Here is a 26,528-nt window from a genome sequence, read left to right on the forward strand (position 1 = left end):
TTCAGAAGGAGTGGATGAAGCAATTGACACCACAGGAGCGTCGCCATGAATTCCCTGGCAACCCCAACTTGACACAGACATTGCTTTCCAATCCAGGACTGGATTATGAGTCTGCAACCATGGCAGACCCAACACGACAACATCATGCAAATTATGCAGAACAAGAAAGCGAATCACCTCCTGATGAACAGGAGTCATGCACATGGTCACTTGCGTCCAGTACTGAGGTTTATTCATAGCCAATGGTGTAGCATCAATACCCCTTAGTGGATTAGGGAATTTTAAAGGCTCCAAAACAAAACCACAGCGCCGGGCAAATGACAAATCCATCAGGCTCAGGGCAGCACCTGAATCTACAAAAGCCATAACCGGGTAAGATGACAGGGAACAAATCAGGGTAACAGACAAAATGAACTTAGGCTGTAAAGTACCGATGGTGACAGATTTATCAATCTTTTTTGTGCGCTTAGAGCATGCTGAGTTAACATGAGCTGAGTCACCACAGTAAAAGCACAACCCATTTTGCCGTCTATAATTTTGCCGTTCACTTCTGGTCAGAATTCTATCACATTGCATAGACTCAGGTGTCTGTTCAGAAGACACCGCCAAATGGTGCGCAGGTTTGCGCTCCCGCAAACGCCGATCAATCTGAATGGCCAGAGTCATTGACTCATTCAGACCTGCAGGCGTAGGGAACCCCACCATGACATTCTTAATGGCTTCAGAAAGACCCTTTCTGAAATTTGCAGCCAGGGCACACTCATTCCATTGAGTAAGCACCGACCGTTTCCGAAATTTCTGGCAATACACCTCTGCTTCATCTTGCCCCTGAGAGAGGGCCAACAAAGCTTTTTCAGCCTGGTTCTCAAGATTAGGTTCCTCATAGAGCAATCCAAGGGCCAGAAAAAACGCATCCACACTGAGCAATGCAGGATCCCCTGGCGCCAATGCGAAGGCCCAATCTTGAGGGTCGCCGCGCAAGAAAGAAATAATAATCTTAACTTGCTGAACGGAATCACCAGAGGAACGAGGTTTCAAAGAAAGAAACAATTTGCAATTGTTCTTAAAATTCAGGAACCTAGATCTATCTCCAGAAAACAACTCCGGAATAGGTATTCTAGGCTCTGACATAGGACTGTGAACAACAAAATCCTGAATACTTTGTACCCTTGCAGCAAGCTGATCTACACTGGAGGCCAAACTCTGGATATCCATGTCAGCAGCTGAACTCAGAGCCACACCAAGATTAAGAGGAGGAGAGAAGCTAGACACACAGCAGCAAAAAAAAAAAATTCCTCAAGGCTTCTCTTCTCCTGCTTCTGCCATGCAATTAACACTTTATGGGCCGGCTGTACTGTTATGATCCTAGTGGCAAGGATCGCAAGTTTGACTAGCTAAGTAACTAAACCGACGACCAGCCCTGGGGAAGTGGTATCTGGATTGACCGCAACCTGATCCTATCCGCAAACAACTATAGGCAGCCGTGGAACGTTACCTGGAAATCCTAGACGTCTCTTCACGGCCTGAGAAACTACCTATTCCTAGAGGGAAAGTAAAGTCCTTACTTGCCTCAGAGAAATGACCCCAAAGATATAGAAAAGCCCCCCACAAATATTAACGGTGAGTTAAGGGGAAAGCACAAACGCAGAGATGAAATAGATTTAGCAAATGAGGCCCGCTAACACTAGATAGCAGAAAATAGGAAGGGAGCTGTGCGGTCAATAGAAAACCCTAAGCAAAATATCCACGCAGAGATTGCTCGAGCCCCCGCACCAACTAACGGTGCGGGGGAAGCAACTCCGTACCCCAGAGCTTACCAGCAGAGAGAACTCACAAATTAGCAAGCTGGACTAAACTCATCATACACTGAAATCATATTGCAGACTGATGAGCAAAAAATAATCAAACAGAAACTTAGCTTCTCCAGAAGAGACTGAAAACGAAGATAATCAGGGGAGATCAGAATAGCACTGAATACATCGACAGCTGGCAACAAGTGAAGGTGATGCAGAGCTAAATAGGAAACTCCCTAGTGCATAACAAGGCAGCTGATCCAGCCACAGATCCGCAGGATAACAAACAAAGCCACCAGGGGGAGCCCAAAAACAAAACTCACACAATACCACCTGTGACCACAAGAGGGAGCCCGAAAACAGAGTTCACAACACCCGATATCTGCATACTATCTCTGAGAGTAGCTTATTTGCAGTAGTCTTTGCTGACTGGTTCCTCACTGGGTAAACTTCTGGCCATCCTGAGAACACGTCCACGACCACAAGGGCATATTCGAAACCCCCACTTGGCGACGTCTGGATGTGGTCTATCTGGATCCTCTGGAAGGGGTACAGTGGTCTGGCAAGATGATGTGTGGGAACTTTCTCCATTCTTCCAGGGTTGCATTTGCCACAGGTCAAACAGCTGCTAGTGAACTTGGCTGTTAGGGTGGAGATCCCTGGAGCGAACCAGTAAGCACCAATCAGATCATTCATCTGTGTCTTTGATCTGTGTGTGGGCCCATGTGCCCACTGGACCACCATAGGGTACATGCTTCGGGGTAAACAGGGTTTGTAGTCCATTGCATATACCCTTCCTTCTTTATGTGTTGCTCCCTTCCGCATCCAGCATTCCTTCTTGTCCTTTGGGGCTTGCTCTTGTAGCTTTTTGAGCAGATCCCAGGATGTCATCTGGTCAGGTTTCTTGTCTTCAGTTGTCGTGTAGTAGCCGTCCGGCTCTACGACCTCTCCCACTTCTCCATATTGTCTTCCTTTGGCTGCTTCTTTGGCTGCCATATCCGCCATGTTATTGCCCCATGCCTCTACTGTGTTCAGTTTTCCGTGTGCTTTGACCTTTAGTACTGCCACCATTTTTGGAAGTTGGAGTGCGTCCAGCAGGTCCTTGATGGCTCCATGATGCTTCACGGTTGTTCCGCTTGCTGTGATGAAGTCCCTTGCAGCCCAGATGGGTCCAAAGTTGTGTGCTATGCCATGCGAGTACCTTGAATCGGTGTATATGTTCTCAGTTTTGCCTTCTGCAATCTGGCAGGCCTTCATCAGCACTATCAATTCTGCTTCCTGGGCTGACAGGCTAGACGGCAGACTTCTGGACCACAGGATTTCTTGATTGCTGATCACTGTACATCCCGTGTGGAATCTTCCTTCATCATATGCAAATCTGGAGCCATCCACTTAGAGGATCAATTCTGGGTTGGTCAGTGGCTCTTCTGCCACCTTGGGTAGTCCTGCTGTTTCCTGTTGCATGATGCTGAAGCAATCATGGTCATCCGTCCAGAGCAAATCCAGATCCCTGCGGAAGGTATCATGCAGATTTTGATCAGAATTTTGATCTGAGGGTCCATATCTGTATCCCCCCTTGGGAGTGGGAGTAGAGTGGACGGGTTGAGGACTGTGCATCTGGAGATGGTGACATTGTCAGGCAGGAGTAGAGAGCACTGGAGGCGAAGATGCCTGGTGGTGGAGAGATGTTTTGGCTGAGTTTGGTTGAGGATTGCTGAGATGTCATGCGGAGCCAGGATTTCCAATGGATATCCAAGAATGATGTCAGCAGTCTTGTCCAGGAGGGCGTGTGCTGCAAATGCTGCTCTCATGCAGGAGGGGGCTCCCCTTGCAACTGGATCCAGGTGAACAGAAAAGTAGCCTAAAGGTCTCTGCTTTCCCCCCTGAAGCTGCGTCAGGACTCCAGTAGCAAGGCGTTCTTTTTCCATCAGGTAGAGACGGAATGGCTTCTTGTAGTCAGGTAGGCCTAGTGCTGGCGCTGAGACTACAGTCTTTTAACTTCTTGAACGAGCTGAAGGGTGCATCTGTCAGGAGGAACGGGGTTACGTTGACGCAATCATACAGAGGCTGCATTAGGACTGGGGCATCAGGGATCCAGGCTCTGCAATACAAAACTAGACCAAGGAAGGCCTGTAGCGCCTTTGGAGTTTTTGGAGGAACCATCTTCTCCACTGTGGTCTTCCGGTCATCTGTCAGGTGTTTCATCTGGTGAGCAATACAGTGTCCCTGGAACATAACTCGCTTCAGACACCACTGGACTTTGTTCTTTGAGACCTTGCAGTGCTGCTCTGCCAGGTAGAGTTGGAGAGACCAGAAATGGGCTTTACACGTGTCAAAGTCAACTGTACAAAGGAGTAGATCGTCCACGTATTGTAGCATGGTTACTTCTGCATGTTCTGTGACCCAGTTGGCGAGGACTGTGGACATTGCTTTGGTGAACTGTGAAGGGCTGTTCTGGGCCCGCTGTGGCATCACTGTCCATGTGTACTGTGCCCCCTTGTGCGTTAAGGCAAACAGGTACTGGTCATCCAGATGAAGGGGAACACTGAAGAAAACATTAGCCAGGTCGGTCACTGTGAACACTTTTGCTGTGGCAGGCACATTTGAGAGCAGAGTGTGTGGATTCGGCACAATTGGAGTTTCAAACAACATGGCGTCATTCACAGCTCTCAGGTCATGTGCCATTCTGAACTTGGCTGGATCTCCTTTTACATTCTTTTTCTTCACCAGGAAAAGCGGGGTATTGCAAGGCAATGTGCAAGGAACAATGATTCCTATTTCCAGGTAGACCTTTAGTTGGTTAGAGACAGCTTGACTCTAGGCGATGGACAGGGGATACTGGGCCCTACGAGGGTACGGGGTACCTGGCTTGAGTGACACCCGTACCGGGGCAACTTGAGGTTTTCCCATGTCCTGGGGTCCCTTAGACCATAGACTTTCTGGTACTACGTCCAGTACCTCCTTGGGTAGGCCTCCGTCGGTTGTTTGAGGTTCTTGTAGGGCCGCCAGCATGATTCTTCTTGGGTCAGGGATGAAGAAAGTGTCACGATCCCATCTTCCTGGAACACTGTGGTCACCTTCAGCTTCTGCAGTAGGTCCGCTCCCAGCAGATTGAGTGGCAGGTCCCTTACACCACAAACTGGGACAGGATAGAGTGTCCTGGCTGAGTGCACATGTTCAGAGGCTTTGTAAGCTGAGAATGTCTAACTTGACCATCAATGCCCATGCAAGACACAGAGGATTCTGATAGGCAGGTGAGATCGGGGAGTTCCACATGTCTCATCACACTTCTGGCTGCACCGGTGTGCAGAAAAAAAGATCTGACAACGCCATCCACTTTCAGGGTAATTTGAGGTATTGGTCCTGCAGATGGGGTTTTACATGTCAGGAGCGTAGTGTCTTGCGGACCCGGCTTGCCCCTGTCCTATGGACGGGGTACTTCTTCCTTGACCTGTTTCTCTGGACCAACTCTTGGGTTGCATGGGTGCTCTGCACTGGTTCCGGAAATGGCCGAACTTGCCACAGTTGTAACACTTGACACTTCTTCTGTCTTTGTAGGATGGTTGCGCTTCCAGGTCAGTGGTCACCATGAGAGGGGCCGTCTTCTGCACTCCTGGTAGGGACTCAATCCCTTTGGCTACTGTGGACAATGGCATGATGGGCACTGTAGCGGCAGCGGGGTCCGACCTGCTGATTGAAGCTGCGGGCCCTGCGGGGCCTGGTGGTAAGATGGGGCCTGCAGGTATGTCTGTGGCGAGGCCCGGGGGTGCCATGAGACCGGCGGCTGCATCCAACCCGAGGTCTTGGGGCATTACAGGAGCTGCAGCTGCATCTGCCACCACTTCTTCCCCCTGGTCTGACATAGCTTCTCCCCTTTGCTAACCTTATTGAGGTCGGTGTCTCCTCTCCGGAGTCTGCAGCGGTTCTTCCGGTGTGTCGCTCGGCACTTTGCAGCGTCTTCACTTCTGGCTCCCCTTCCGGCGTTCTCAGCACCGTGGCACCCATTTCCTTCTTTGTGCTCTTTCCAGCTGGCTCCACCCACGAAGATACGCCTCTTCTTCCCTCGCGCTTTTCGTGGCACTATAATGGCAGCAGTTTTGGCGGCAATTGGCAATAAACAGTCTCTTAGGCGCACATGACCCGTTTTGCTGGGTCAGTCCATCGCTATTGACCTGTACTCAGGCCTAGCCACTATCAGTGGTTTCCTGATTGGCTGTCTTAGTCCATGCATAAAGGCCTGTGCCAACATTTGCCTGTGTATCTGGTCATGAATGGTGAAGCCCAAGTCTTGGAATACTTACATTACTCTGCCATGAAACTTCTTTACAGACTCTGTCTTGTCTTGGCTCATGTCATGTAAGCTGAGGGCTTGTCCTGCCAATCTGCCTTTAGCCCACTCTCTGAACTGTTCAATTAGCTGTGGCCCTGACTCCCAAGCGTGTACATCTAATTCTGCTGGAAGTTTGAATTGTTCCTTTATGATTGGCCAGAGTGCATTACCTGCTTTTATTTCCATTTATGGCCCAGAGATCATTGCCAGGTGGCTGCATATGTTCGCTTGTTCTGCTACATTCTTCAGTAAAATGGCATGGGGTGCATCTCTGGGTCTGGAAGATTGTTGAGAATGCTGGTCACCTGACTTGGGGTGAAGTGTACATAGTGTAATGGTGGTGCTTCTATCTGCCCCTGCATTCTTGGTGCCTGTGGGTTTCTTTTCCTAGTAATGGGCAGCATGTATGATGTTCCCTCTTCATCTTCATCAGAGGAATAGTTGTGATAGTGTGTACTGGGGTCATACACTGGCTGATTTTTGGACTTAGAGGTTGCATTTTTGTGTGAGGATGTCTCCCCCCTTGCTGAAGCATAGGCTTATAGTTCTACGTTGATGTGAGTGTAGGCAGCTCTGACCGGTGCTGAAGTTGTACATTATCAGCAGATGGTGGTGTCAGTCCTCCCCCCTCTGCACCCAGGGCTGAGCTGTCTGCTGCCTGATGTGTCTGGGGGTTGCCTACTGCATTGTGTGTAGGGGGATTTTCACCTTCTTTCCCCGATATCACAGCTGGTAATGGCTGGACTGTGCCTGTAAGCACTGAATACAGAGGCTCCACACTAGTTGAATTGGGCGTTGGCCCAGCCGGCAACAAAGAAGAAGAAGAAGAAGGGTGTGTAAAAAAAGGAGATAGCTATGGCAGAGAAGAAAGAAGAGGAGGAGAGAGGTGTGGTGCAGAAAGAGAGGTGTGGAGAAGAGAGAAGAGGAGGAGATAGGAGGTGTGGAGATGGGTGTGGAGAAGGAAGAGCAGGAGGAGATACGTGTGGTGGGGGAGTGAAGAAGGAGGAGAGAAAAAGGGTGAGTGAAGGAGGAAAGAGGTGTGGAGAAGGAGAGGAAAGGAGAGAGAGAGAGTGAAGAAGGAGGAGAGAAAGAGTGACAGAGAAAGAGGAGGATAGAGAAGAGAATTCCCCCCCTCTGTGCAGTCTGAGAGGGCATGGTTGGAACAATGATACCTTCTCCCTGTAGGGAGGGACGGGGCGCGCCACATACTGTGCAAAAACTCCCTATACCATGGATTCTGTTGAGAGCAGACTGCACATGTCCAATATCTCCCGTCCCCGTATGGGGAGTCGCTGATGGCTTAATACCTTTTCTTTATCTTATACACATAAAAATCACTTCCTGGTTTGCTCACATATCTTTCAGTACCACCTAAACGATGTAAGCTCTGCTGCTACTTTTTACCATGAATTAGTATTCAGCAATTTAACATCAGCTAACTTCCCTTATTTTCCTCCACTATCTGGGGGGCCATTTTCTCATCAGGGAGTAAAAAACCCTCCTGTTGCTTGGCCACTTTATTTCCCATGGCAAAAACAAAAACAAACAAAAAATGGTAAAAACAACAACAAAAACTCCAAAAAGATTGATATAAAAACAAAAAAGAAAAGAAAAACTTTCAAAAAGTTGGTACAAGAAGTTGATATAAAAGGAAAAGAAAACCGTCAAAAACTTGGTACAAAAACAAAAAACTTAAAATTTTGATACAGAAGGAAAAACTTCAAAGGGTAAAAAGTTAAAACGGCTTTTTTAACACTTTGTCTGTGCTCAAATGCAGTCAGACACACACACTTCCCCTTTCTTATGCTGCTGTATCCAAAGTCACTAAAATCACATATCTAAAAACAAGTAGCTCACAGCAAAAATAATTGATACCACTTAGTTTCACTTCTTCAAAAATTGCTACACTGTAGCTAGCACTTATCTCAGAATGTAGAAACAGAAAACAGCAAAAAACAGATGTGACCGTGCGATTTACAATGGATATATCTTTGTAACAGCAGAAGGGGAAGTGCGGAAAAGAAAAAAAACTTCCCTTTACAACTGTATGCACTTAAAGCAACAGTACATGACATGAACAAAAACAGATACAGATGTCTGGGAGAAACCGATGCCCTCTTTATTATTCTGTGACACGTGCAAGTTGCTCTGGGAACAGACTACTGCTAATCGCACTGGGCACACCTGTGCCCGGGCCGCCTGAGTGACAAGCACAACAAGCGGGGATCCTACCACTCCAGTCCGGTTGTCCTAACTGGCTCGCCGCCGCTACGGGAATCTGCAGTAGCCCTCTAAGTTATCACTACCCGAGCCTGGAGCCTGGGACTACCTGTCCCGGGACTACCTGTCCCTCCTATGCATGGGAATCCTGCAATAACTTATCAAGAAATTTGACCTCCTGCCGTCTGTTACCCAGCCACCACAAACAATCCAACTGTCTCCCGGATCTACACAAACATGGAACACATGCATGGCACACAGCAGACACCTTGACTTATATCCCAGGGTTTGGATACGGGCTTGGACTTTTTACACTACCTGAGAATGCGGTGGTGACCTCACCTGACCGGCAGGAGGTATAGACCCGGACTGGGCACAGGGGACTTTCAGGTAAGATGATAACATTTTCTTACCTTACTTATGGAGCCGTGCAGTCTCCGTCCCGTGAACCAAGGCCGTGGCCAACACCTCCATCTCTCCGGTCAGCAGGGTCCCCATGCATTTCGTCCATTGCCCCGCATGCAGGCACCAGATGTTATGGAAATTTGGTTTGGATAAATCTATCCCTGTGTGTGCTGGGGCCGTTCCCAATTAGACTGAGTATTTTGAGCGCTCATCAAGAATGAGACTGCACACCATTGTGACAATAACATTCCACCAATACTGATGATTTATTGTGCATACATGGTTTTATAATTGCATATAGAAAGGAGGTGGCTAGTTAATTACCATATTGTCTAGCTCCTCTGTTATTGGTTATCTAAATATATATGGAATATTGTGATTATTGCACATATGAATGCTGATTAAGCAACTAAAATGTCGCTGCCTGCATCTTTCTGCATCTAGGACAAAGTTGAGACATCTGATCACCATTTAGTACATCTGGTACTGTTCCGCTTTTCTCTGGAAAGCCCCAAACAGTCTTTCTGGCTTATATCAGGTTATGTCAGCCATTTTAAGCAATTGATTATAGCGTATATATTAGCTGTGGATATATGAGTATACATGAGTATATACACTCACTGGCCACTTTATTAGGTACACCTGTCCAACTTCTTGTTAACACTTAATTTCTAATCAGCCAATCACATGGCGGCAACTCAGTGCATTTAGGCATGTAGACATGGTCAAGACAATCTCCTGAAGTTCAAACCGAGCATCAGTATGGGGAAGAAAGGTGATTTGAGTGCCTTTGAACGTGGCATGGTTGTTGGTGCCAGAAGGGCTGGTCTGAGTATTTCAGAAACTGCTGATCTACTGGGATTTTCACGCACAACCATCTCTAGGGTTTACAGAGAATGGTCCGAAAAAGAAAAAAAATCCAGTGAGCGGCAGTTCTGTGGGCGGAAATGCCTTGTTGATGCCAGAGGTCAGAGGAGAATGGGCAGACTGGTTCGAGCTGATAGAAAGGCAACAGTGACTCAAATCGCCACCCGTTACAACCAAGGTAGGCCTAAGAGCATCTCTGAACGCACAGTGCGTCGAACTTTGAGGCAGATGGGCTACAGCAGCAGAAGACCACACCGGGTACCACTCCTTTCAGCTAAGAACAGGAAACTGAGGCTACAATTTGTACAAGCTCATCGAAATTGGACAGTAGAAGATTGGAAAAACGTTGCTTGGTCTGATGAGTCTCGATTTCTGCTGCGACATTCGGATGGTAGGGTCAGAATTTGGCGTAAACAACATGAAAGCATGGCTCCATCCTGCCTTGTATGGAGCATCTTTGGGATGTGCAGCCGACAAATCTGCGGCAACTGTGTGATGCCATCATGTCAATATGGACCAAAATCTCTGAGGAATGCTTCCAGCACCTTGTTGAATCTATGCCACGAAGAATTGAGGCAGTTCTGAAGGCAAAAGGGGTCCAACCCGTTACTAGCATGGTGTACCTAATAAAGTGGCCGGTGAGTGTATAATTATATAGGAGTATATACGCAAGTGAGATCTATATAATATATATTTCCATCACAGCTTGTTATCTGGCTCTCTGTGAGTGAACTAGACTCTTAAAATTTATTTTGGGACCATAAATGTAGACAGGACAGCTCTGTCAGAAAAACCAACACGTTTTCACCAGAGGGTCTCATGGTTCAGGATTTAGCTTTCATGCATCACTTAGAGCCTTCTGTAATGATGGTGCAGATTTATGGGAGAATTCGTCTGCATAATGCACTATAATTATTGGCAAATCACTGTTGAGTCAGTCACCAAAGAAGATGAATAGAGAACATCCGAACCATGACTGTAAAGTGAGAAGAAACAAGATATAGGGACTTGGCAGGTGCAAGTAGGAACCTCCCCACGATGGTCATGTAATATGGACACTGAGTGAACAGTACTTAGACAGCCTTCTAAGCATCTCCTCCATCTTCGTTTTGGTTTCTCAAATGTGTTGATGAGATTGTGCCTGATAACAGCCAAAAACCAAGCTCTGCACTTGCTAGCCGACACGCTACTCTGGTGGCTGCAGTTACCCAAGTTCTTCACCTTTAGATCTATGTGCATACAGAGTACTTACAGCGAACACATCATGAGGATGTTATACATCAAGCTAATAGGATGCATGTACAAGAGCTTAATGCTGGTTAAATCCTTACCTTGATTATAGAAATTCCTTTTATCATTTCGGAAAAATCCAGGCTTAAAATCACAAGCAAATTAGCTTAAAGTGCTTTGGAGTGGGACATTGCACTTGCAGCATCATCTACCTAATGTGTCTGACAGTCACTTGCAGCTCTCCTGTCATCCCTCCCTACTCTCTGTTTGTCACCTTAGGCTACTTTCACACATCAGGGTTTTGCCGTCAGGCACAATCCGGCGAGTTTAGAAAAAAACTCTTCTGGTTTTGTTTCCGCTGGATCCGTTTTTTTCTCATAGAGTTGTATTAGCACAGGATTGCGCCTGATGTTCTAATGTTTCATCCGTTTTTTGCTGAATCCGTCAAAAATTAGTTTTCCGGTGGACGGAGAAAACGTCCAGAGGATCCGGGCAAAAACGTATGAAATGCAGGTAGATATGGCCGAATCCGGTGGCTGGATCCAGTTTTTTACAGAAATCATGCATTTTTCAATTCTGATCTCTCTCTCTCTTTCTCCGTAACAGGAAGTCACTGAATACCCATGTGAAAAAACAAAAACAACAGCTGGATCCGTCGCATCAGTTTTTCACTATTGGCGACGGATCCAGTTTTTAAAAATTGGCCAGATTGTGCCTGAAGGAAAAAAAATGATGTGTGAAAGTAGCCTTACTCTTGTATCTCACAGGTCATTTGCAGCTCTCCTGCTCCCCCTCCCTATTCTCCACCCGCCACCTTCCTCCTGTGTCTGACAGGTCACTTGCAGCTCTCCTGCCCTCCCTCCCTATTCTCCACCCACCACCTTCCTCCTGCGTCTGACAGGTCACTTGTGCAACACCCGCTAGGGCCATGGGGCACTCGGAACCGGGTCGCACGGCTCTTAAAGGGGTGGTCACGGCAGCGGTGACCCGGTCCATGGCCCTGGGTGCGCAATAAAAGGGATGAGGGAATGTTTGTCGGGGATTGTTCATGACGCCACCTTTGGTATTCGTCTATAAATGATCAACACTGCTTAGGGAGTCCGCTGGGGCCGATGATGATGCAGATGGGATGGTTCTGCTCTCTACAGGCAGAGCAGGGCCCCAGGGCTACCGGTACAGTTTATGGGGGATAGTGGACGTTGAGGTGCTGGACTGAGGGTGTGGGAAAAGGAGTAGAGGACACAAGGGCTGTAGTTTTCTCCACCTTTAATTCCTGGTCAAAGGTGCAGTCTGGTGCACAGGTAACAGGTGGTGTTGGAGAGCCGGGCAGCCTGGAAGCAATTCGGAATTCCCCTAGCCAGGTGGGGATGGAAGCCTTCCTACTGCGCTGTTCTCTGTGTTCCTGATGCTTTATGCTCTATTCAAGTCCCTCTTACTGTCTGTCCATTAAATGGTACACTACCCGCATGGCAGGCAGCTTGAACCTGTTCAGGTGTCACTCCCTCCTGGTGCTTCCGGCTCTGATCTGCTGCTGTGTCTTCAGTTGTCAGATGGGACCAGGAGACCTGCAATCTCCGGTCCTCCGGTTTTAGTTGCTGGGCCTTCAATTCTAATAACCAGCAAAAAACAGGGTCAACGCCCAAATTCTCTCTCCTTTAACTATCAACCAGCACAGAGAATAACTTAAAATATAACTTTTATTTATTAATATTAAAATACTACCTTATCAAAGAAAGTGACCAATTTAAAATCTCACTTATCCACTATACGTCCAAACGGACCAAAACAACATAGGGAGATTAGTATCTCTTCTTAAAGAGTCCCTATATAATGTTAACTGTGACCAATTCCAATTCTGATCAACATTTAGATTAGATACCAAATCATATAATTTTAGACTGTAACTTTATGCCAATGATCCTGACAACATACACGATGTTCGATCTACACAGCACAAATACAGTCTTTAATAATAATAAACAATAAACAATAATAGCCCTATTAGTCCCTGTGCATCCCATCCCATAGGGATGCACAGGGACTAATAGGGCTATTATATTAAGGGTCAGCTGTGGACTGCCCTTGTAAGGGCGGGAGTTTATGGGGTTAGGACCGTAATAGCCTTTACAGGGCTTAATAGGGTAAGAGTACCCCACTCCCTTGGATGGAGCCTGGCTGTCCGGAAATGGAGATGTGACGGTCGGTACCTGCGTTGCTGTTGGGTGAGATCTCTCCATTTTTTCTATAATCAGTGTGGAAATGAATACTTAGAGCCAAGCAAACAAGTCCACGTAAAGACTGTATTTGTGCTGTGTAGATCGAACATCGTGTATGTTGTCAGGATTATCGGCATAAAGTTACGGTCTATAAATATATGATTTGGTATCTAATCTAAATGTTGATCAGAATTGGAATTGGTCACAGTTAACATTATATAGGGACTCTTTAAGAAGAGACACTAATATCCCTATGTTGTTTTGGTCCGTTTGGATGTATAGTGGATAAGTGAGATTTTAAATTGCACTTGGTCACTTTCTTTTATAAGGTAGCATTTTAATATTAATAAATAAAGGTTATATTTTAATTTATTCTCTGTGCTGGTTGATGGGCCTTCAATTCCCTAACAACCACGGACTCCAGTGTCCAATCTTTGGTGCTCAGTCCTGGGGTGAGCTCAGTCGCGGCTCCAATCCCAGGCTCTCCTCACTTGCTTTCTCTTCCTCAGACTTGTTCTGACTGACTGACTAACACTGCCTCCAGACCAGAAGTTATCAGGGAAGCTCACCTGAAACAGCGTTTAGAGCTCCCCCTTCTGGTCTGGAGTAAGAAAGGTGTTGAATGCTTGTGCCTTGTCCTTATGCTGACGTCCAGGAATTGTTTTTATCCATGTTCCTGGAGTTGGTGGGAACCGCCTTAACCCACTTTATGTATTGTCCCTGGGCGTGGCTACAGGGCAGTCTGTCGGTGGGCCTGGTTTTCGGCCATGTAGGTGGTTTATTTTCTAGGTCAAATCGGGGTAATTATATACAAATAAAGTGTTGGTTGTCATGATTCTCAATGGCGAGAGAACATAGCCCAGCATATATGAGAACTAGCTCTTGGAAGATGGAAACTATACTGACCATGAACTAAACCTGCCACACAACTAGAAGTGGCCGGGTAGCATGCCTACGTTTTTTAACCCTAGATGCCCAGCGCCAGCCGGAGAACTACCTAATCCTAGCAGAGGAAAAGACAGTCCTGGCTCACCTCTAGAGAAATTTTCCCAAAAGGCAGACAGAGGCCCCCACATATATTGGCGGTGATTTTAGATGAAATGACAAACGTAGTATGAAAATAGGTTTAGCAAAATCGAGGTCCGCTTTCTAGATAGCAGGAAGACAGAAAGGACACTTTCATGGTCAGCAGAAAAACCCTATCAAAACACCATCCAGAAATTCCTTTAAGACTCTAGCATTAACTCATAACACCAGAGTGGCAATTTCCGATCACAAGAGCTATCCAGACACAGTAACGAAACAGCAGCTGTGAACAGGAACAAAATGCAAAAACACACAAGGACAAAAGTCCAACTTAGCTGGGAGTTGTCTAGTAGCAGGAACAAGCACAGAAGGCTTCTGATTACATTGTTGACCGGCAAGAAACTGACAGAGGAGCAAGGTTATATAGCGACTCCCACATCCTGATAGGAGCAGGTGAACAGAGGGGATGATGCACACAAGTTCAATTCCACAAGTGGCCACCGGGGGAGCCCAGAATCCAATTTCACAACAGTACCCCCCCCCCTCAAGGAGGGGGCACCGAACCCTCACCAGAACCACCAGGGCGATCAGGATGAGCCCTATGAAAGGCACGGACAAGATCGGAGGCATGAACATCAGAGGCAGTGACCCAAGAATTATCCTCCTGACCGTATCCCTTCCATTTGACCAGATACTGGAGTCTCCGTCTGGAAACACGAGAGTCTAAGATCTTTTCCACAACGTACTCCAACTCACCCTCAACCAACACCGGAGCAGGAGGCTCAACGGAAGGCACAACCGGTACCTCATACCTGCGCAACAATGACCGATGAAAAACATTATGAATCGAAAAGGATGCAGGGAGGTCCAAACGGAAGGACACAGGGTTAAGAATCTCCAATATCTTGTACGGGCCGATGAACCGAGGCTTAAACTTAGGAGAAGAAACCCTCATAGGGACAAAACGAGAAGACAACCACACCAAGTCCCCAACACAAAGCCGAGGACCAACACGACGACGGCGGTTGGCAAAAAGCTGAGTCTTCTCCTGGGACAACTTCAAATTGTCCACCACCTGCCCCCAAATCTGATGCAACCTCTCCACCACAGCATCCACTCCAGGACAATCCGAAGATTCCACTTGACCGGAGGAAAATCGAGGATGAAACCCCAAATTACAGAAAAATGGGGACACCAAGGTGGCAGAGCTGGCCCGATTATTGAGGGCGAACTCCGCCAAAGGCAAAAAAGCAACCCAATCATCCTGATCCGCAGACACAAAACACCTCAAATATGTCTCCAAGGTCTGATTAGTCCGCTCGGTCTGGCTATTAGTCTGAGGATGGAAAGCAGACGAAAAAGACAAATCTATGCCCATCCTAGCACAGAATGCCCGCCAAAATCTAGACACGAATTGGGTCCCTCTGTCAGAAACGATATTCTCAGGAATACCATGCAAACGAACAACATTTTGAAAAAACAGAGGAACCAACTCGGAAGAAGAAGGCAACTTAGGCAAGGGAACCAGATGGACCATCTTAGAGAAACGGTCACACACCACCCAGATGACAGACATCTTCTGAGAAACAGGCAGATCCGAAATAAAATCCATCGAGATGTGCGTCCAAGGCCTCTTCGGGATAGGCAAGGGCAACAACAATCCACTAGCCCGAGAACAACAAGGCTTGGCCCGAGCACAAACGTCACAAGACTGCACAAAGCCTCGCACATCTCGTGACAGGGAAGGCCACCAGAAGGACCTTGACACCAAATCCCTGGTACCAAAGATTCCAGGATGACCTGCCAACGCAGAAGAATGAATCTCAGAGATGACTCTACTGGTCCAATCATCAGGAACAAACAGTCTACCAGGTGGGCAACGATCAGGTCTATCCGCCTGAAACTCCTGCAAGGCCCGCCGCAGGTCTGGAGAAACGGCAGACAATATCACTCCATCTTTAAGGATACCTGTGGGCTCAGAATTACCAGGGGAGTCAGGCTCAAAACTCCTAGAAAGGGCATCCGCCTTAACATTCTTAGAACCCGGTAGGTACGACACCACAAAATTAAACCGAGAGAAAAACAACGACCAGCGCGCCTGTCTAGGATTCAGGCGCCTGGCAGACTCAAGGTAAATTAAATTCTTGTGGTCAGTCAATACCACCACCTGATGTCTGGCCCCCTCAAGCCAGTGACGCCACTCCTCAAAAGCCCACTTCATGGCCAAAAGCTCCCGATTCCCAATATCATAATTCCGCTCGGCGGGCGAAAATTTACGGGAAAAAAAAGCACAAGGTCTCATCACGGAGCAGTCGGAACTTCTCTGCGACAACACCGCCCCAGCTCCGATTTCAGAAGCGTCGACCTCAACCTGAAAAGGAAGAGCAACATCAGGCTGACGCAACACTGGGGCGGAAGAAAAGCGGCGCTTGAGCTCCCGAAAGGCCTCCACAGCATCAGGGGACCAATCAGCAACATCAGCACCCTTCTTAGTCAAATCAGTCAATGGTTTTACAACATCAGAAAAACCAGCAATAAATCGACGATAAAAGTTAGCAAAGCCCAAAAATTTCTGAAGACTCTTAAGAGAAGATGGTTGCGTCCAATCACCAATAGCCTGAACCTTGACAGGATCCATCTCGATGGAAGAGGGGGAAAAAATGTATCCCAAGAAAGAAATCTTTTGAACCCCAAAAACACACTTAGAACCCTTCACACACAAGGAATTAGACCGCAAAACCTGAAAAACCCTCCTGACCTGCTGGACATGAGAGTCCCAGTCATCCGAAAAAATCAGAATATCATCCAGATACACAATCATAAATTTATCCAAATAATCGCGGAAAATGTCATGCATAAAGGACTGGAAGACTGAAGGGGCATTTGAAAGACCAAAAGGCATCACCAAATACTCAAAATGGCCCTCGGGCGTATTAAATGCGGTTTTCCACTCATCCCCCTGCTTGATTCGCACCAAATTATACGCCCCACGGAGATCAATCTTAGAGAACCACTTGGCCCCCTTTATACGAGCAAACAAATCAGTAAGCAGTGGTAACGGATATTGATATTTAACCGTGATTTTATTCAAAAGTCGATAATCAATACACGGCCTCAAAGAGCCGTCTTTCTTAGACACAAAGAAAAAACCGGCTCCTAAGGGAGATGACGAAGGACGAATATGTCCCTTTTCCAAGGACTCCTTTATATATTCTCGCATAGCAGCGTGTTCAGGCACAGACAGATTAAATAAACGACCCTTAGGGTATTTACTACCCGGAATCAAGTCTATGGCACAATCGCACTCCCGGTGCGGAGGTAGTGAACCAACCTTGGGTTCTTCAAAAACGTCACGAAAGTCAGACAAGAATTCAGGAATCTCAGAGGGAATAGATGATGAAATGGAAACCAAAGGTACGTCCCCATGAGTACCTTTACATCCCCAGCTTAACACAGACATAGCTCTCCAGTCGAGGACTGGGTTATGAGATTGCAGCCATGGCAATCCCAGCACCAAAACATCATGTAGATTATACAGCACCAGAAAGCGAATAACCTCCTGGTGATCCGGATTAACACGCATAGTCACTTGTGTCCAGTATTGTGGTTTATTACTAGCCAATGGGGTGGAGTCAATCCCTTTCAGAGGTATCGGAGCCTCCAGTGGCTCCAAATCATACCCACAGCGTTTGGCAAAGGACCAATCCATAAGACTCAAAGCAGCGCCAGAGTCGACATAGGCGTCCGCGGTAATAGATGACAAAGAACAAATCAGGGTCACAGATAGAATAAACTTAGACTGTAAAGTGCTAATTGAAACAGACTTGTCAGGCTTCTTAGTACGCTTAAAGCATGCTGATATAACATGAGTTGAATCACCACAATAGAAGCACAACCCATTTTTTCGTCTAAAATTCTGCCGCTCGCTTCTGGACAGAATTCTATCACATTGCATATTTTCTGGCGTTTTCTCAGTAGACACCGCCAAATGGTGCACCGGTTTGCGCTCCCGCAGACGCCTATCGATCTGAATAGCCATCGTCATGGACTCATTCAGACTTGCAGGCACAGGGAACCCCACCATAACATCCTTAATGGCATCAGAGAGACCTTCTCTGAAAATCGCCGCCAGGGCGCACTCATTCCACTGAGTAAGCACAGACCATTTGCGGAATTTTTGGCAGTATATTTCAGCTTCATCTTGCCCCTGAGACAAGGACATCAAGGCCTTTTCCGCCTGAAGCTCTAAATGAGGTTCCTCATAAAGCAACCCCAAGGCCAGAAAAAACGCATCCACATTGAGCAACGCAGGATCCCCTGGTGCCAATGCAAAAGCCCAGTCTTGAGGGTCGCCCCGGAGCAAGGAAATTACAATCCTGACCTGCTGTGCAGGGTCTCCGGCAGAGCGAGACTTCAGGGACAAAAACAATTTGCAATTATTTTTAAAATTTTGAAAGTGAGATCTATTCCCCGAGAAGAATTCAGGCAAAGGAATTCTAGGCTCAGACATAGGTGCATGAACAACAAAATCTTGCAAATTTTGTACCTTTGTGGCGAGATTATTCAAACCTGTAGCTACACTCTGAAGATCCATTTGAAACAGGTGAACACAGAGCCATTCAAGGATTAGAAGGAGAGAAAGAGAGGAAGGCTGCAGTATAGGCAGACTAGCAAGTGATTCAATTAAGAGCACACTCAGAAATAGAGGGAAAAAAAAAAAAAAAATTGTAGCAGACTTCTTTTTTCTCTCCTTTCTCAGCCAGTAATTTAACCCTTTTTTGGGCCGGTCAAACTGTCATGATTCTCAATGGCGAGAGAACATAGCCCAGCATATATGAGAACTAGCTCTTGGAAGATGGAAACTATACTGACCATGAACTAAACCTGCCGCACAACTAGAAGTGGCCGGGTAGCATGCCTACGTTTTTTAACCCTAGATGCCCAGCGCCAGCCGGAGAACTACCTAATCCTAGCAGAGGAAAAGACAGTCCTGGCTCACCTCTAGAGAAATTTTCCCAAAAGGCAGACAGAGGCCCCCACATATATTGGCGGTGATTTTAGATGAAATGACAAACGTAGTATGAAAATAGGTTTAGCAAAATCGAGGTCCGCTTTCTAGATAGCAGGAAGACAGAAAGGACACTTTCATGGTCAGCAGAAAAACCCTATCAAAACACCATCCAGAAATTCCTTTAAGACTCTAGCATTAACTCATAACACCAGAGTGGCAATTTCCGATCACAAGAGCTTTCCAGACACAGTAACGAAACAGCAGCTGTGAACAGGAACAAAATGCAAAAACACACAAGGACAAAAGTCCAACTTAGCTGGGAGTTGTCTAGTAGCAGGAACAAGCACAGAAGGCTTCTGATTACATTGTTGACCGGCAAGAAACTGACAGAGGAGCAAGGTTATATAGTGACTCCCACATCCTGATAGGAGCAGGTGAACAGAGGGGATGATGCACACAAGTTCAATTCCACAAGTGGCCACCGGGGGAGCCCAGAATCCAATTTCACAACAGTTGGTCACACATAGTCCTGTGACCCATTTGTCCTTTAACAGGTTATTATGCATATCTTTAAGTTCTTAGAGCAAGTCTCTGTAGACTCATATGCTTAGTGGTTGCAATCATACATATTATTAACTTATTTACATTTTTAACACATTGACATTTTAGTCCCTATATCGGGCTGGGATCTGACCTCTGGTACTACGGGTGGATTTACACAGTACTGATACCTCTGATGACCTAGCCTGGTCTGATGTGTTTGCTGCTGCTGTTGTGGACCCACTAGTGTCTGTGCTACTTGTAGGCCTGTATTGTACTGGTAAACTGGGCAGCCGTCTGCGACTTCTTAGATTCACCATGGGTCTGACAGATTCACCGCTAGCAGGGGGTAGATTCTCTTGATCTGCTGCTGGTGTGGCATCTGCTGCTTGAGCCGACGAGTCTATCTAGAGTCTCTGCTGCTTCAGATGCAGTAGGTTGGGGAAAGATCAGGACAGGTACTACGATGGCTTGGTTTACCTGTGTCCATGACTGGGGAAAGTCTCCAAGAACGGTATGGATTTTCCCTTCCTCCTCTTCTATGGGTTGAGGGGCATCTTCATCTTCTTTGTTTCTTAATTGGTCAGGGCATACCTTCAAATGATCTCTCGACACTGCTGCTGAGGTTTCTCCTCCATCTTTACTGATGAGGCACACCTTGGTGTTATCAAAGTTTGAAGGCATGACGGTGCATGGTTCAGCCTCCCACTGATCATCTAGTTTGTGCATCCTCCTCTTTCTTTTGAGAACCTGTTCTCCTGGTACTAAAGGAGTAGCCGGAGCTTGTTGGTTGTAGCTCTTTTTCTGTCTCTGCCTTGCTTGGGACAAACTTCGATCCACGCACTCTTGCACTTTGAGGTATTGCTGCTGCCGCTCTGTATCCCAGTCTGCATCTGGTGATGTTGTTTCAGGCATTAGAACTCCCATGTCCAAGTCAGTAGGAAACTTGCCAGGTCTTTCTCTCATCAGATAGGCGGGTGTACAGTTGGAGGAGTTCACTGGGATATGGGTGTATAGATCCACCAAATCTGGCAACTTCTCTGGCCACAAGTTTCTCTCTTCCAGGGGCAAGGTCTTCAACAGGTCAATTACCACCTGGTTCATTTTCTCGCACATGCCATTTGTCTGCGGATGGTACGGCGTTCTCCTGATTTTCTTGCAGCCATACAGGTTACAGAGCTTCTGGAACACTTTGGTTTCAAAGGCTGGGCCTTGGTTGGTGAGCACTTGTTCAGGGTAGCCGTGCAGTCGACAAAAGTGTTCTTGGAACGATTTGGCTGCCATCTTTGCTGTTTGGTCTTTAACAGGCACGACTACCAGGAACCTTGAGTGATGGTCCACTATGGTGAGGGCGTAGACTTAGCCTTACTGGCTTGGGGTCAGCTACACGTGGTCCAAGGCTACCAGTTTGAGCGGTTGTTTGGTGATTATTGGCTGTAATGGGGTTCTCTGGCTGTTGCCGTCTTTCCTCCACAAATTGCATGGGCCACACTCTCTGCACCACTTCTCATTGGCTCTTCTCATGCCCACCCAGTAGAATCTTTCATGAAGTAGGACCTCCAACTTCTTCCACCCGAAATGTCCTGCTCCATCACGGTACGCTTCCAAGACCATTGGCGCATCCCGCTTCGGGACTACCATCTGCCAGACCAGTTCATGAGTGCGTGGGTTGATGTTCCTCTGACACAGCTTACCCTCATACATGAACAGTTTGCCCTTTTCCTTCCACAACTGCTGCGCATCCTGTGGAGCATCTGGACCAGGGTGTGGGTCAGCTTGTGTCAGTAACTACTTTACTAGGTGGACTGCTGGATCACTATCCTGCATCTCTGCCCACTCATGGTGGGGAAATGGGTTCAAGGTGGCCTCCTGCATGATGCAGCGCTTGTTCCTCCCCCCTGGGAGCGTTGGGCCGCAACTGTGCGGTGAAGGCTGGTAACTCGATTTCTTCGAATGCTTCCAGATCTTCTCCCTTATCTGGTAAATTGGGCCTTCTGGACAGCGCATCAGCATTAGCGTTCTTATGTTCCACTCAGTACTTGATGGTAAACTCATAGTTGGACATCCGGGCCATCCATCCCTGCTCCAGTGCAACTAGCTTTGCCGTTTCAAGGTGGGTTAGCGGATTATTGTCCGTGTAAATAATTAACTTCGCTGATTCCAGGTAGTGCTTGAAGCGCTCCGTTACCGCCTAGACTATGGCAAGGAACTCCAGTTGAAAGGAACTGTAGTTGTCGGGGTTCCTTTCAGTGGGACGAAGCTTCCTGCTGGCATAGGCAATCACTCTCTTGAGGAGTCAATAAGTATATTAACATAGCCTTGGAAAGACTGCAAAGAGAACAAAGGGAATATAAAATTAAAATCAATACACATAAAAAAACAAAATTAAAATAATTAAGAACAATATTTTTCAAGGTTGAAATCTCACTAATCTATATATACAGACAAATGATCAAAGAAACGGAGCATAGCTTAGATTCTCATTAAGTCCAGATGGATATAGAGTCCCCAAGGTCCAGATCCATCTGGATTCCATCTGGGCCAATCTTTTAGGAATATCACCTCTCCGAATCCCTACTTCCACCATATCTATTCCTCATTAAAAACTATTCCATTTTAAATTATTTCATGGATGTGATGGCAGTCTCCTTAGGGTGAGAGGAATAGATATAGTGGAAGTAGGGTTTTGGAGGGGTGATATTTCCAAGGCTATGTTAATATACTTATTGACTCCTCAAGCCCTATATGACGAATGGATCAAAAACAATTCTGTGATCTCCCAAGCAAGAAATAAAGCAGCATTGATGTTAATACCTCACCGCATCTAAATATGTTAATTATCTATATTATATGTTGTGTGGACATTGATGTAAAAATGACATTGTATACATATTGCGGAAAATATTTAAGATAATTGTGGTTTCATGTATGATGAGGACGTATTGCCGCACTTATTGTTGTATTGGATGTGGTGTGAAAAGCAGATTGCTGCCGGTAATTATCTTACATATATGGAGATTGAATGATGGGGCGTCACTGCTAGTACGCGCGCTCCCGCTCGGCTCCACTGGCTCCCCGGGGCAATCGGCGTCTATACGCAGTACTGCGCATGCGCGCGGTGCTGTGTGACGCCGATGCTCTGTGGCATTGTGGTTGACGAGGGGATGCGCGCGTCATTTCCGGCAGTGACGTCACATCCGGGGGGACGTCGCTATACATAATTGGCGGCGATGGGGGAAATGGGATTATTTAAGGCATGGGACACAATTTACTGAGGACTCTGCACTTTATAGTAAGTATACAAGAACTCTTAACCTTACCATGAAGTCTCAATTGGAGACAGGTGATAGTGAGTCACATATGTGACAGGCTTTTAGTGCAGGGGCACAAGTAATATATATGATATCATTATTTTGTGATAGTATTTGAGTGGGGATGCACAGGGGGTGTGGTGCCTTAGGTTTATTATAATTTTTAAGGTTGTATTCCACACACGCACCTGGTTATGCTGTTTTAAAATTTCTAAATAAAGATTGATATATTAAATAATTTTGCACGAGTGCATCATTATTCCCTGGTGGAATTTGTTCGCTAATAACATATGTATGTGTATACTTAATGCAGTAATTTGGACCTAAAATGACATGACATAAAAAATGTAAGATTTACTTAAAGGGGTCCTTTTAGCTTTTTAAAATTGATGGCCTGTGTATAATATAAGGGAACCCGACTCTCAGCACTCCTGCCGGTCAGCTGCTGGAAGGAGACCCATGCAAACACTGCAGCACTATGTATTTTGTACATGACATACCAATAAAACACAAGCAAATTATTTAGGTTTTATTAACCAGTTAATCTTCCTTCCTTCTTACAAAGTACAAAGACTTCCACTCCGGACTCTTTGGACCTCTGCTTATCTGTCGACCTAAAGTCTTAAAGAAATCCAATGTTCTTCAGCTATCGATGCAGGACTTCTCACTTGTATTCATGGACATTTCTGAGTCTGAGAGTTGGTATTTCAAAGACAATTGGCAGAAACATTGCTCTTCGACATGCACTTCTAAAATAACAGCTTCCTGCCCGGCCGCATGTAACATAGGAAATGCTTCTAAGGATTTCAGTCCAGAACACAACTTTCATGGTAAGTTATTCAGTGGTAAATGAGCATAATCATAGATCATCATCGTTTGCTGCATGTATCCAGTTAAGGCTACGTCAAAACATAATAAGTTGTGATCAAACAAATGCAATGACATTAGTGATCGTCTACTGTTTTTGTAGCATTCCTCATCTTATAAATGATTCTCATAGGGCCTGGCTAACTGTAAAAGGGGTTGTCCAGGACTATTACATTTTCTTTCACTATGGGCCTAAAAACTAACAGGCAGGTAGTTGCTAACAGAGGTAACCACCTTCCTGTTCTACCTGGCACTGACTCAGAGCGGTCACCCACTGCTCCTGCCGGTGATTCAGCTGCTCTACGTCAACAGGGCAGTTCTTCTACTGGGCTACTCTGTCAACAGTTGACAGCCAGCTCACTGCAGTTAGGCACTGGGGAGCTGTCAAACAGAATGATATCAGAAGCCCCATCAACAGGGCAGAGTGGAAGAGAAGTCGCTGCTCTGTGGACGTGACATCATCAAAAGCTGCTGAATCGCTGGCCGGAGTGGTCCGTGACTGCCCTGTGCCGGCAGACATCTAAGCTGGGCAGAACAGGCAGGTAGTTAACAAAATATGATAAGTTTCTATTAGGAAACATATTTTCCCTCCTTTTAAGACAATGAGGACTTGGACACATATCCATATTTTAGACTGTTTTGTCCTACAAAAACTCAGCCAGAAATCTTGTCTAAAACGGAACACCTAATATCCCTACTTGTTATGTCCTGTGTACTTTTTTTATTCATGTTGCTAAAATGGAAAAACCCGAATTAACGCATTTCTTAATGGAATTTTCATATTATAGCTATCAATGGATTTATTGGTGACTCCTTGCCTGGTCTGGTTCTGGCTTTGGAGAGAAAAGTACGATGGCATCTACTGAGCATAGGAAGAAAGGAAATTATTTCTGTTCAGTTTCATGGAAACATCCTTACGCAACGGAGTCATAAAGATCATCCTATCAATATTGTAAATCTCTACCCTGGTAAGGACGGAGACATCTTGCAATCCCTCTAAGTCCAAAAGTTATATTCCTCAGCAACATGGTCATGTATGAAAGCAGGTAATATTTAGCCCTATCCTGGAAAAGCAAATTAGTTCTAGAAGCATTATTAATACCGTCTTGCATATCATTAATAATCAATTTGAATAATAGTGGGCTTGGACATTGAGCAAAAATATTGTGACTTTTAGTATTTACACGCGAGTCCCGGCCAGCTACTCCAATATGGTCATAGGTTGATTAGGGCATAGTGTCCCCCACACGGCAAGTTCATGAAGTTATCCACTAAAGTGGTGTAATTTACTCCAGTCTTTCTGCAGGAAGAGCATGACAGTTAAGAGATGTACTAAATTAAATAAGTAGCTTGAGCCTCTTAATAAATTACGTGCATTTTATCAAAACTGCAGCATGCAGCCCTCTAAGTGACGCATCACTGGAATCATTGGCCTCTGTTCCTACTTTAGGGTATGTTCAGTGTTCACACGTTGTGTTTCTGCAAATTCAAAGCTGCTTTCACAGGACCATTGAAAGCTATGAAATTTAAGAAATCTCCTGCACACACATTGTTTTTTCTTCCTGACTGAATTGGAAAACTGCTGCGTTTTTGAAAACTGCTGCGTTTTTGAAAACTGCAGCATGTCACTTCTTTCAGTGTTTTTGCAACATTTTTTCAGCCATAGAAAGCAATGAGTAAGTGTAAAAAAGCAGCAAAAACGCCGCTATCATTTTTTCCAACATTTTTGGTGAAAACAACGCAGATTCAGCAGGATGTGAAACACATTTATTTGTGTGATTTTTCCCAAGTTTAAACCATAATGTCTTGGTGTCCTCGCATGAGCCTCAATGTTAGTATTAGTACAGTATAATTAAATGAGGGATATGTGACAAAGCCCTAACAACTCAATGCCCTACCAATGTGTGAATGTAAACAATGCCTGACCAACTCAATACCTACCAATGTGTGAATGTAAACAATGCCTGACCAACTCAATACCTACCAATGTGTGAATGTAAACAATGCCTGACCAACTCAATGCCCTACCAATGTGTGAATGTAAACAATGCCTGACCAACTCAATACCTACCTATGTGTGAATGTAAACAATGCCTGACCAACTCAATGCCCTACCAATGTGTGAATGTAAACAATGCCTGACCAACTCAATAATTACCAACTCAATGCCCTACTAATGTGTTAAAGTATACAAAGCCCTAAAAACTCAATGCTCTACAAATGTGTGAATGTAAACAATGCCTGACCAACTCAATGCCCACAATGTGTGAATGTAAACAGTGCTCAACCAACTCAATGCCCACAATGTATGAATGTAAACAATGCTCGACCAACTCAATACCTACCAATGTGTGAATGTACACAATGCCTGACTAACTCAATACCTACCAATGTGTGAATGTACACAATGCCTGACTAACTCAATACCTACCTATGTGTGAATGTAAACAATGCCTGACCAACTCAATAATTACCAATGTGTGAATGTAAACAATGCTCGACCAACTCAATGCCCTACCAATGTGTTAAAGTATATAAAGCCCTAAAAACTCAATGCTCTACCAATGTGTAAATGTAAACAATGCATGACAATACCTACCAATGTGTGAATGTAAACAGTGCTCAACCAACTCAATACCTACCAATGTGTGAATGTACACAATGGCTGACCAACTCAATGCCTTACCAATGTGTGAACGTAAACAATGCCTA

General features: G+C 45.8%; 2 protein-coding genes across 4 annotated transcripts in view; one reads left to right on the forward strand and one right to left on the reverse strand.

Annotated features, from left to right (window-relative positions):
- The window catches only part of LOC143804872 (coagulation factor VIII-like), a 252,139-nt gene that overhangs the window by 153,106 nt on the left and 72,505 nt on the right, over window positions 1–26,528 (forward strand). For both annotated transcript variants that reach the window (XM_077283404.1, XM_077283405.1), the window contains exons 18-19: window positions 23,515–23,779; window positions 24,605–24,784. In XM_077283404.1, coding sequence (XP_077139519.1) covers window positions 23,515–23,779; window positions 24,605–24,784 — 445 coding nt within the window. The remainder of the gene's footprint in view (window positions 1–23,514; window positions 23,780–24,604; window positions 24,785–26,528) is intronic.
- The window catches only part of LOC143804873 (uncharacterized), a 47,952-nt gene continuing 41,040 nt past the window's right edge, over window positions 19,617–26,528 (reverse strand). For both annotated transcript variants that reach the window (XM_077283408.1, XM_077283406.1), the window contains exon 2: window positions 19,617–21,966. In XM_077283408.1, coding sequence (XP_077139523.1) covers window positions 19,978–20,922 — 945 coding nt within the window. In that variant the 5' untranslated portion in view covers window positions 20,923–21,966 and the 3' untranslated portion in view covers window positions 19,617–19,977. The remainder of the gene's footprint in view (window positions 21,967–26,528) is intronic.

This window comes from Ranitomeya variabilis, chromosome 2 (genome assembly GCF_051348905.1).
Source record: "Ranitomeya variabilis isolate aRanVar5 chromosome 2, aRanVar5.hap1, whole genome shotgun sequence".
In the NCBI taxonomy this organism is placed as follows: domain Eukaryota; kingdom Metazoa; phylum Chordata; class Amphibia; order Anura; family Dendrobatidae; genus Ranitomeya; species Ranitomeya variabilis.